The sequence below is a fragment of the Acomys russatus genome, chromosome 17 (assembly GCF_903995435.1).
Source record: "Acomys russatus chromosome 17, mAcoRus1.1, whole genome shotgun sequence".
In the NCBI taxonomy this organism is placed as follows: domain Eukaryota; kingdom Metazoa; phylum Chordata; class Mammalia; order Rodentia; family Muridae; genus Acomys; species Acomys russatus.
The window spans coordinates 34,646,992-34,660,413 of NC_067153.1; the positions used below are offsets into that span (position 1 = coordinate 34,646,992).

Below are 13,422 nucleotides of genomic sequence, written 5' to 3' on the forward strand. Positions count from 1 at the left end.
TTATTATTGTAGTCTCACGAATCTTTATATTTCTGTGCTAACAATTGTAATGTAGATCCCAGGTTTTTAAAATAAATGTTATTTGAGGCTTTTCTCCCTTGTTTCTCAGGTTACCTGAGGTTCTGTCAAATTTTTATATTATAGAAATCATTCTTCTGCTTTGTTAATTCATTTTTATTTCAACATTGCCTATTTAATTCACTTTTGCTCTTATCTTTAATATTTATTCCTCTTAGTTGACACTAGACTAATTTTCTTATTATTTTTTTATTTGTTTATTTGTTTATTATTTGTTTACTCTGCTAAGTATAGGTATATTGCTCATTTGAGATTTTTTTTGTTATTCATGTATGAATTTTTTTTTCAATTTTATATGTTCATTTATTCTTCATTTTCACTCCCTATGTTAATGTCTTCTCTACATATTCATATCCCATAACAGTCATTTTTATTATTTTAAAGTAATGTATAATTGTACAATCTTTTTGGGTATTCTATAGTGTTCCAATGTATATACTCAACATTGATCTGTATTTATTTTCCATTTCATGTAGTTCATCTTAGGTAAATTGTATATGTAAATATAAATATAATATGCCCAGTAATTCAATGATTATAGGATTTTCAATTCACTGATACATATTTGCTAATTATAGTTTATACAAATGTTTTATATAATATAGTCCCCTTCTTATCTATTTTCTTCTGTTCTCTCTTTGTGTGCTCTCTATATCTATCTATCTAACTATCTATCTATCCATCTTTCTTCATTATCTAGCTCTTTATTCTCTTTATATCAACATATATATCCTCATACACTTAAAGGTATATACATAATCATTTAGATACATGTATACATATATATAAATATATATGAAAGTGTATAAATGTTGGTTCAATAGGTTATTATTAAGCAGGTTATTGGACATAATTTAAATATGATACCCCTCACTCACAGTATATGTTCCAATAGCATGACCACAGAATTTTGCAGCTTTCACCAAAATCAAGTATTATCAGTACGATAAAAAATAACAATTGTTTGTGAGAATGTACAGCAAGGGACCACCTACATACTGCTGGTGGAAATGCAAATTAGTACACCCTTTCTGGAAAACAATATGGGTGTTCCTAAAAACAGAACTAACATATGATCCAGCAAGTCTTCTCCTATGTATATACATAATGGCAATGAAATCAGTGTGTGGAAGAGATGGCTTCAGTTAATGTTTCTGTATCCATGATTACCATATCCTAATGATTTCAAGTTAATCTACAAATAAATTAATGGATGAATCCACAAAGAAAATGTGAATATGTGTGTGAGTGTGTGTGTGTGTGCAATTAAAAGTTTATCACCATTTCCAAAAAATATTAATGTTCCTTTTATCATTAACTTACTATTACAACATGTTTAATTATCATGTATTGACCAATTTTTCCATTGTCATCCTATTATTGATTTCTAGTTTTATGCTACTGTTAATAAATCATTGATTTGCTTTAGTTTTGCTCAGTTGTAATACTTCAGTGTTTAATGGATGAAGAGATTTATGGGGTTTGCTATTGTTATTTAAATCATAAAAGTATGTAAAAGTTTACTGAATGCTTTCTCTAGGAAAAATGATAGTATAAATATTCAACATTTTCTAAGACATTTTGAACCTAATATGTGATTGATCCTGGAGAATTCTCAATGAGCTGAGACCAAATATATTTCTCTAAAGAGGAGTCTAAAGAGGAGTGAAAGTATATCCTCCAACTGATTTTCTGTTTGATTATGTAGGGTCCAGAGGTGAAGCAACACATATGGATTGCTGGAAATAACCCTAGAAGAGTCAGTCCAGAAATTACTATTACTAAATTCCATAGTGTCTTGTGGCTTTGGCTTCTTCCTACCACTCAGTGAAATCAACTATAATGTTATAACTAGGGAAAGACATCAGTCAGTTTTTCCAACAGTGTCTATCATGACTGCTGAGGAAAGCAGACACATGGAGAGCTAGCTCATACTTTTCACGTGAAAGCAATTATGAGCAGAAAGGTCATCATTTTTTTAAATGAAATTATTCAATTAAAAATATTTAGACTTTCAGAGTTTCATACATGTGTTTGATTTATTTTGAGCATTCAATCTCTTGATGCTTACCTTCTAAACTTCCTTCTGCCTCTCTTCTACATTCCCCTAAATTTCATATTTTCTTTTGTTGTTGTTGTTTACTTATTTGTTGTGTTATTTACCTGCAACCCAGTGAGGTATGATAGCGCATTGACAGGCTTAATCTTGTTCAGATCTTGTGAATGCATACCACGCTCCGTGAGTTCATGGGCCCAATATCTCTGCCCTGTCCATAAGACAGACAAATTCACAGCCGTCTTTCACACCTCTATCTTTTATAAGCTTTTGGCCTTCTTTTCCATGGTATTCTGTGCATCTTCGGGAAACAAGTGTGTGATATAGATCTTACAATTAGGAATACGTTTAATTTGGTACATCTGGTGACAGAGAATTGGAGTCCATTGCCAGCATGTCAGGCATGGTGCTTGAATAGTAGCTGATGGCTTACATCAGCTCCACAAAGACAAGACACAGAGAGAGAGAGAGAGAGAGACCTCAGAATGGCTTGGGCTCTTGAAATCCCACAGCCCATCTGCAGTGACACACTTCCTCCGCCCAATAAGATCATGTCTCTGAATCTTTCCAGAACAGTTTTACCAACTGTGACCACCCATGCAAACATATGAACCTACAGGGTGCATCCTCATTGAAATTACTGTGGTGTACTCATTTCCTCACAGAGAAACCCTGCATTCCTTCTCAAAAATAATAGGAATAACAACCGACAATACAGCATGAAAAACCCCACATATGCACAGGCACATACATAAACATACGCAGTAGTGTTTATATATGGCATCATTTATACTAATATAATATAGGAGCAGAGAAGAACATGCACAAATTTAAAACAAGGTGGCTTAGCAACTAAAGACTCTTGTGTCAAGTCAGATTACTCTTGACTAGAGTTCATACTCTGGAGCCTGCAAGATAGAAATGGAGACCCAGTGCTCTCCTAAAACTTGACTCTTTAACCCCCCCTTTGCACACAATATGGCTTGTACTTGCCCACAAGCACAAACTCAACACAAAAAATGAATACATGTAAACAAAATTCTGCTTCCTTCTCTGTCCTTTCTTTACATGACCCATTAGTCAACTATATTAAATTCTTGTTTAATCTGAGAGTTGCAATTTAATGTATAAAAGGAAACACGTTTTGATCATTTTATCTATGAACTAAGATTACATTTCATTGTAAATATATAATCAACTCACTGCAGAGAAAAAGGTTTCCATGGTGTTAAGGCTGTAACAAAGTAATTCTGTATAAAAATACATTTTGGACTAAAGAAAACTAAAATTACTTTCCCCTTCAATGCAATGAAAATTAATGTCCTTATGGAATTTACTTCTTACCATATAACTATGCCTGTCCTCAGTAAACCATAATTCTTCATTCCCTGTTGCCCTGCCTGTGTAATGCTCTCTAGCCATGAAAAACCTCCTGATGCTTTCCTCTCTGTACTCTTCCACTGTCTGATTTGTAGCAGAGTGATCTATCTCAGCTGCCAGCGTAGTGCTGAAAGTGGAGTCCTAGCACTGCGAGACTGTATATTCTGCCCATTTCTGGGTGGAAATATGTATGTGTTAAGTGTCTGGGGTCATGATAGTATCCTGTTCATGTGCATGGGTGGCATATGTAGCCATGTCTACCAACAAAATTTCTTTAGAAAATGCACTCTTGCTTCAAGGAGAAACTTACCAAAAGCACATGTAAAATGTATAAATTGAATACTTTAAGTTTGACTAGCTGTTGGAATATTTTATCCACTTTAAATATGGAGAAATAGCATATTTCAATTAACTACAAATGCTACTTTATGTTTTTATTTCAAGTATAATTAATATCTCCCCATGATCCCTATCTTTTTGTTTATGACTTGTTATTAAGTTAGCATTTACTGGGTTTTCCCATGGTCTAGAAAAGAATTTTAGAATTCTGGGATATGAAAAAAATTAGATAATACTTTACATTCAGGATTTTTAAAAATTTCCCTTTCTTCTTAATCAATATACAGTAAGTGTTTTTTTCTATGTCTTGAAATATGAATCTCATAAGTATAAATAAATCTATAGCTTTTGACACACTTCTCCACCTCACATACAATATACTTACAGAATTTTATGTTCAGCATATACTCAAAGCCACTCCTCAGACACCACCTCTGGCTTTCTTTCTCCCATACACAATAACTACTCAAGATCTAAAACTTTTACTTTCCTATGTTCTCTTCTTCTGAGCTTTTAACTCAAGCTCCCACTGTCTCTTAACTGATACTATCTGAAAACTCTTCTCCAGATTTTCTACCCATGGGAAATTCAAGACCACAGTCCATTCCCACACAGAGTAGCTGAATGGATTTCTCAAAGCTTATAACTGTTTTTATTTTTTCTGTTTTAAAACTCTATGCTGAATACAAATAAAGGCATGATAAAGAACATCCGAATGCATTAGAGTGCTCTGTCCGCTTCCAGCTCTCTTTTTAACTATTTCATCTTGGTTCACTACTTTGTTTTTTATTTCCCTAAGTAATTCTGTCTCGAAATGTCTCTGCATAAATTTTGATTGCGTTTCTAATTCCTTCAAAGACTCACATCAAAAAAAAAAAGTACCACCAAAATGACTGTCCTGTTTTTACTACTCCTATAAAATACACTCTTTCCTTTAGAAGTCATCACATTTGCTTTTTATACATATATAAGCAAGCGTGTACTATGAAATGACATATGGAGAAAAGGACAATTTGAAAGTGTCAGCCCTCTTTCACTGTGTGTGTCTAAGGAACAAAACTCATGTAAGGCCTGGCACACAAAGATTAAGGCTTGATCTCAAGACTTAGTACACCATGCCTTTTCCTTCTTAGACAGGATCTCATATTAAGCCTCCTGTGTGCTATGGTTATATGTGTGACTCTCCATGCCCAGAGGTACTGTTGTTAGTAATAGTTCATGATGATTAGACACAGAGTGCATTAGACCTTCACACATTCTTATGGAAGGAAAGGTGAAATTATAATATCTATATTTTTTCTTTTAGAAAGTTTTTTTAATTTAAGAATATTTGAATGAATGGGTTTTAAATATGCCTGTAATCAACAAGTTTTACATGGTAGCACTGCTTATTATTCTTGATGAATTAGATTTTTAAGGAGTAAATTTAAAAGTATAAAAGAAATTCAAGAAAATTGTTTTAAAATCTTTTTTATTTGCTCAATAGCTGTGGATATATAAGCAATTGGACTAGGTGATTAAAAAAAAAACAAAAAAAAGGCACTATATTAGGAAGGACTGGTGAGGTAGATGTTGAATTGTGAAGATTAAGGGGGAGAAAAGAGTTGAACATGATCAAATTGCATTGTAAGAGATTATCATAGAATAATAAAAATATTTTTGAAAAGCCTCTTGTGTTATTGCTAAAAGAAGAAACATAACACATAAAAAGCAGTTATAAACATGTATGGGTATTTTTATATATTAAGTCCCACTGTTGCCTTAAAACAATATAAAACTAAACAATTAAAGAAAAATATGACTCTCACATTATCATTAGAGACATAAAGAATTAATATGCATCTCTAACCTCTAATTTTAGCTAATAATCTAATAAACTACTTGAGAGAAAATTTTGTGAATGTATAAGGATTTCTGATGAATAAATGTAATATTAATATAGCAGTAACTAGAAAGCATAAGAATTATCAGCCATATTAATATATTTTATGATCCATTAGGTGTTTCCTTGAACAATTAATATCTGAGAAATTGGTATGCATCATACACTGACTGACTATGATATACAACAAAAATTCCTAAAATATAACTTCCAATCACAGATATATTTCCATTTTTTTTGAGCCAAATTATCAAAAGCCATTTTTCTAACACTATTTTACTGTTTACCAAAATAGACTGCATCCAGATTTTCATACCATAGTAATGGAGATTAATGATGGAAGGGTTTTTCTCCTTTCCTGTAAGCAAGAAAAACTGATGTTCAATGGGCCTCTCTGTGTGGTGAGCTTATCACTCCAGCAGCCCCTCTTATCACCAGATGTCGGCACATTTCTCTCTGCTACACCAATCCAGCTAGAGCTATATTTATCAACATGTTAGGTTTTGTTCAGTAAGTCAAATGTACTTCTAAATCTGTATGCTAAAGTAAATTATGTTTGTTATATAAAATTGAATTTGCTTTCTAAAGTAACCATCAAACAATGCAATTCTTAGGATAAGAATTGTATTAAACATTTGTATATTCTGTGAAGGTAAACAAAAGCCTCCATTCTAATAATATTTCCTTAATATTGACAAAATTAAGCTAAACCCTATTGTTAATTTTTATAATTTAAAGTGTCGGCCTTAGGTGCTCATTAAAGAAAAAGGGAAGCTTATAATTTATTCATCAGTTAACACTTGGAATGATGGTCTGACTTTTAAAAATAAATATGCTTCTGTAACTCGGCATAGTTCTTCAGTAGGGGCATAAAAATACAGCAAACTTCATGGTTTTATTTTTCTATACAGGTGGTATAAAGCTGAATATATACCTTTTATAATCAAAATGTCCATACTGATTAGTTTATTGGGCTTTTGTGTGCTTTAAAAGCATTAAATATTGAGTAAAATAGATACCATGATATATATTTATATATAATATGACTTGCACATAGTAAAAATACAAAGTATTAATATGAAAGAAATTTACTATAGAGCAAAAACATAATGACATTAATAAATAACTTATTCAAGCCTTATGACCAAGGCTAATATGAGGCTAATTTTCAATCTAAGTCATTAAAGTCTAAAGCCTGCATAGTAAGTGAAAGTAACAATATTTGGCTTGTAAAATATTTTTTATAATTTATGCTTCTAGGAAAGGTATATGCGATAGATCGTCTACTACCACTACCATTACTACTACTACTACACACACACACGCACACACACACACACACACACACACACACACACACACACACACACACACACACGCACACGCACACGCACACACCCTAGGTCTTTGTAAGCCAGCAAAGGTTCAAATAAGCTAGATCAAGATATGAAGGAGATTTAAATGGCCAATCATTCCTCACAGAGAGAAGGATGCATGGCTTTATAAGGTACTCTTCAGATGTATGTTCTCCATAGTTCCGAGTGGCCTGGAAGATGATGAGCAGATTTCTACTTGGGATACTAGAATTAGGAATGAGATCTTTCTGAAAAGCAATCCCAAAGGTGATCAGTTTCAGGAAAACAAAATATCTAGCCACATTGGATCCATGTTTCTTTTTTTAAAGTTTTGAATTGTCACTTTTTAAAAGTTTTTTATTTGTAACTCATTGGGATAATATAGAACCAAAAACATGCAAATACACTTAGATGTCACTGAAATAAAAATCATTACAAATGATATGGGAAGTAATTTTTCTGTCTGTAGCTTTAGCACATTGCTAAAATCTATGAAGTCCCCTCTCTTTATGACTACTTGATTTTAAGCATTTAATGTTATTATTTCACATATTGTTAGTTTGCTCTGCTTCTTCTTGACAGTTTCAGTTCCTCATTAGTGTGTTTTTTAATTTAATTTTGTAATGTTTAAGCATTTAAAAATAAAGCAACTCATTATCCTTCATTTTGTTGTCTTTACCTTATACTGTTCCTAGAAATCGTTATTTTAAAATCTTATTTCTAGACAATAATGGCTTGGTGGTTTGCTTTTGCCCCTTTACTTAAAACCTTTGAACATTCAAATCCACTGTAAGATACGGCAATGAAGTCAGTAATTAGATGACGTAGAAAACTCAAGACAAAGATTTCTAAAGTGTATTTTAAAAGCACACACTGACTTGACTGATCCTTTAATACTTCTGCAAGTTTTCTAGTTTAATATACTGAGAAATCTCAGTTCCACGCTTCCTCAAACTTGGCACCTAAAATATAAACCAGTTAAAAACCACAGGATCAGCAGTCCGGCATACTCTTCTCTGGAAATGTCTGAAACTGAGGAGAGTTGTATGGCTCAAATATCATATCTTATAATATGAGCTGGTAATTTTAACTAATGTACCATTTTAAAAAATAACAGTGTTTGTTATTGAATTTCTTGAAAGATGTGGATTATAGGGACAAAAGGATCATTAGAAACCTTTAAAGGCAAAATTAAAGAAGAAACAATTATTAGATAAATAACTGCATAAAATATTGGTTTAGTGCATTTATCAGATATGTACATATTTAAGTGATCTCTTGAAGATATTCTGCACTTTACTATGTCTTACTTGCTAATATTTTGTGAAAACTACTCTAAATTCGCACAGGTAGGTGTGTGTTCTCCAGACCAGTAGTTCTGTCTTCCCCTCAGTCATTTGAGAAACATGTTGGTCCTCTAGGGCACAAACCTTTTCTGAACCAAACTTTCTATTAGGGTGTGGGTAAAATCTGAAGCATTGACACTCCATGAACAAGATTATTTGGAAAAAGTAATACCTTCTGTTAAACTGTGTTTCAAAATTCTGTTTACCCTACAGCGGAATGTGGTGCATCTGCAACAAATAATGAAGGCATTCTACTCTCTCCAAATTACCCACTGAACTACGAAAACAACCATGAATGTATTTACAGCCTCCAGGTCCAGGCAGGAAAGGGCATCAATATTTCAGCCAGAACATTTCACTTAGCGCAAGGCGATGTTCTTAAGGTAAGTGGACCACTGTGTTGTATTTTGATCATTAAGTATGCTTTATTAAATATGTTGGCATTAAATTGTACAATCCCTCATAAATAACATTCCTACTCTTATTTTACTTGAAACAAAATATTTTTGCTTCCAGTGCTTTTCATAACAAGAAATCATAAATTTTTGATGATTAAGTATTTGTTTTACTATAACCAGAATAAGGAAATTTAAATGCAAAATTCCTCATTCAATAAATATTAGAGATTAAAAATAACATATTAGTGACTATCTCATTAAGAAAAAGCATAAAGTTTTGCTATTTTTAATAAATGATGAGTTGTGTTTTAACTTTGATATCCAGTATGTAAAATTATTTGTGTTTCAACAGATATCTATTAAGTAAAATTATTCTTTATAAGTATGTAAGAACTTTTAAAATCATGACATAAGCCACTTTTATGTCTATTTTCAACCAAACAAATCAATGTCTATAAATCTAGAAAATATACTTTGTTCTTAATATTACTGTTAAATTGTTTAGATAAAAATAATGATATAATAAAATGTCCTTTTACATAATATGTATAACATATGTCTTTCATTGTAATGTTTGAATAGTTACTGATTTGCTTTTTACAATATGAATGTTTTGGTAACTACAGCTTATAACAAAATATACATGACCAGACTAAAACAATTACTTCCATAAGACTATATTAATACTTTAAAGAACGATTCATGTTTTTTAATCATCAACATTTTCTTATCGAAACAAGGAATTAAAAATGTTTACATTTTCACAAATTTTGAAACAAAGTTGCATGTCCCATGTTGGCAGTGGTGGTTGTCTTTTGATAATGTTGTGACTACTAACTCATTGGTTATTTCTTTTATTTAAAAAAATCATATAATTTGATAGTAATTTATAATTTCCTAACACAAGCAATGTGTATGAATTATAGTTTTTTTGGAATGGTTGTTGAATTATAATTAATGTTTATAATACAGATTTGAATTAGGACTAATAAATACATTCCAGATTTGTATATGCCCAGCATGAAATTTCAGTATATAAAATCTTTTCAGTTCCAACTCACTGTTCAGATTTCCATGTTTAAATAATTTCCATTTCCTACTTGGCAAGATGTCTCAGATTGCTTTCAGTATTCATGAGGCCATCAGCCAGATTCTCAGCACCTCAAATAATGCTTGCAGTAATAGAATTAATTGAATGTTTCTCCATAGACTTGAGGTAGTGATTTATTTAATTTAGGCTAGTGGGAGAAATACATTAACACCTAAATGAGATATGTAAACCCAGCCACTAGACTATATCAAACACACAGCACTAACAATGTGTTTATGAGGTGAACATCAGGAAATGCTTTCTCACAGCTACCAATCATCTTTACAACCACCTTTTATAAAGTAGTTTCCTGATGTCCCTTTGTGATGCTTTTGCATTTTTTATCCATGATTTTTGCATACGAGATGAAGTTTGTTATTTGGAAAAACTGCGTTTTATGTAACAGATAATATCTTTTTAAGTAGAAGTTTCAGTTGATGGCTTCTGGTGGTGGTGCTGGTGGGTGGTGGGTAAGGACTCAGTTTTCTTTTGGGGCTAGCCACCAGGAGTTTGACCATGTTCCAGTGAGTATATGGGTAAAAGAATTTGAACTTGTTTTTTATTTTTTGTTTTGTATTTCTTTTGTTTTCTACTTCTCCTTTCTTGGGGAGGGGTGGGGAGGAGCTCACAAGCGCCAGAGGATAACCTAGAACTGCATGTGAGTGTCCTCAGGTTCATGATGCAAAATTGCCAAATAATCAATAAAAATGTTATGAAAAAATCAGAATATTTCTGATATGTTTCCCAGAGTGGTTTTACCACTAATGTCTTCTAGATTTGGAAATCTTATATATTGATCATATGCTTTTTACAAATATTTATTTTTTCACTTATTTATTAATGCTCTGTCTGCATGTATACCTGCATACCAGAAGAGGGCATCAAATCCCTTTGTAAGAATGGTCATGGACTACCATGTGGTTGCTGGGCATTGAACTCAGGACCTCTGGAAAAACAGACAGTGCTCTTAACCGCTGAGCCACCTCACCTGCCCTTGTATTGTATTGTATTTTGAAAAGTACAAGGGTGTATTACTGAGTAATTATTTAAGAGGAAGGAGTGAAGAGAGATGAGGGAAGACCAAGAAATCTCCGGGCTCTATGGTGATGCAGTTACTAACCTAACATTTGACAGTGGTCTGCAGGTGCCCTACAATTGAGCCCCACTACTCCCCCTACTTACTCAAATATAATCTTATTTGTATCTACCAATTATTGGTATATTATTTTCTGTTTTCAACCTAATAAATACCTTTTGTCTATCCAGTATATGACACTGAGCTATACAAGATGCCATTTAAAAGACTCATGACCATAACTGTTTTCTTGTTGTTGTTGTCGTTTCCCCCTACGTATGAAGCATGTCAATACTTTTAGCTTTGCCAGTTTCCTGGTAAAGCCAGGAAAGTATCTCGTCTGTTTTCTAAATATTAGAGTCCTATCAGAACACAACTCTACTACTTAAAATGGAAGTTTCTGTCTTAGAAACCTGAATGAGAACCTAATTTATTAGTTCTTGCCTTAACTAATCTAGATTGCTTCAGATCTGACTGGAATCCATTCTGCTGTTTGTTCTTCTCCATGGCTGTAGGCTATGGCAGGAACACGGATACTTTCTTCGCTTGCCCTCACTTGGAAAATGTACTAACAGACAATCTATTTATTTCAATTAACTTTTATAAAAAGTCTTTGGTATACTTAGGTTGAAACAACCAAGAATGAATGTGCAGTGTCTAATACAATAATAATCAGAACTACTATTTCTGTTTTTATGCTTGTTTCTATTTTTACATAATGCTTTGTTTAAATAAGAGTGGGTAGCAGAGATTGTGAGGCAATCTTTTATTTTATTTTATTTTTTAATTATCACAGCTTAAATGGTAGTTTAAATCTCATTTCTTATTCAAGACTTAAACAAAGTGAATGATTATGACTTCCTTTAAAATACAATAAAGAGGATAGCAGAAACAATTTCATGTTTACCAATCATAAATAGCAGGAAAATGGGATAAATTTCTTTCTTACTGTATTCTTTTCTTTATTTTTATTTTTATTTTTTGCTTTTTTTCTTTTCCTTTTTTCTTTTTTTTTTTTTTTTATTAATTTATTCTTGTTACATCTCAATGGTTATCCCATCCCTTGTATCCTCCCACTCTTCCCTCCCTCCCATTTTCCCATTATTCCCCTCCCCTATGACTGTTCCTGAGGGGGATTACCTCCCCCTGTATATGCTCATAGGGTATCAAGTCTCTTCTTGGCAACCTGCTGTCCTTCCTTTGAGTGCCACCAGGTCTCCCCCTCCAGGGGACATGGTCAAATGTGAGGCACCAGAGTACGTGAGAAAGTCATATCCCACTCTCCACTCAACTGTGGAGAATGTTCTGACCATTGGCTAGATCTGGGTAGGGGTTTAAAGTTTATTGCCTGTATTGTCCTTGGCTGGTGCCTTAGTTTGAGCGGGACCCCTGGGTCCAAATCTGCCTATCATAATGTTCTACTTGTAGATTTCTAGGACCCTCTGGATCCTTCTACTTTGCCATTCTCCCATGCTTCTCTCATTTAGAGTCCCAATAGTATGTCCTCCCCTCTGTCCCACTTTCCTGGTAAGTGAAGGCTTTCGTGGGACATGCCCCTTGGGCTAGTATGCAGATATAAGTGAGTATATACCATTTGATTCTTTCTGCTTCTGGGTAACTCACTCATTATAATCATTTCTAGCTCAATCCATTTATCCACAAATTTTGGGAATTCCTTGTTTTTAATAGCTGAGTAGTATTCCATCGTGTATATGTACCACAGTTTCTTTATCTATTCTTCTACTGTTGGACACTTATGCTGTTTCCATGTTCTGGCTATTATGAATAAGGCTGCTATTTTTTAATTTTTTGAAATAGTGTCTCTGTATCCTAGACTGCCCCTGAATTCTCTATGTAGACCTGGCTTGTCCCAAACTCATAAATCTCAGCCTATGTTCCCCAGTGCTGGTTTTAAAGGCCCTTGCCAGTATGCTGGGCTATCTTTTACTTTTTTAGTGGAGAGTGTGTGTGTGTGTGTGTGTATGTTTGTGTGTATGTATGTTATATGCACATGTATGTTCATGTACATGAACATGTATATTTGGACCCAAGTCACTCTGTTTCAACCACACCATGAAAAATAGGTTTCCTCCTATTTTTTATTTTTTATTTTTAAAACCACTGATTTTCACTTGTGCAGACTATGTAGTCATTGGTTTGGAGTATATTTAACCTACAAATAGGCACACTTTCAAAGAAAACTGTCATATGTTTCATATAAATGTCATATGAAAATAAAATAGACATAATCATATATAATATATTACACATATACATATGATATATTTTAAAAAGAAATATGATAAATATAATGTTAGGTTACATAGTAGCATACTAGTGCTCTTGAAATATATCATGAATATTCTAAAACTATTATTTGAAAATAAGCTTCTTAAATTTTAAGTCTTGACAAAAACAGAAAA

The 13,422-nt window shown here is 32.8% G+C and overlaps 1 protein-coding gene across 2 annotated transcripts in view; it reads left to right on the top strand.

Annotated features, from left to right (window-relative positions):
- Positions 1 to 13,422, top strand: part of Csmd3 (CUB and Sushi multiple domains 3) — a 1,090,370-nt gene that overhangs the window by 741,698 nt on the left and 335,250 nt on the right. For both annotated transcript variants that reach the window (XM_051159708.1, XM_051159709.1), the window contains one exon: positions 8,650 to 8,819. In XM_051159708.1, coding sequence (XP_051015665.1) covers positions 8,650 to 8,819 — 170 coding nt within the window. The remainder of the gene's footprint in view (positions 1 to 8,649; positions 8,820 to 13,422) is intronic.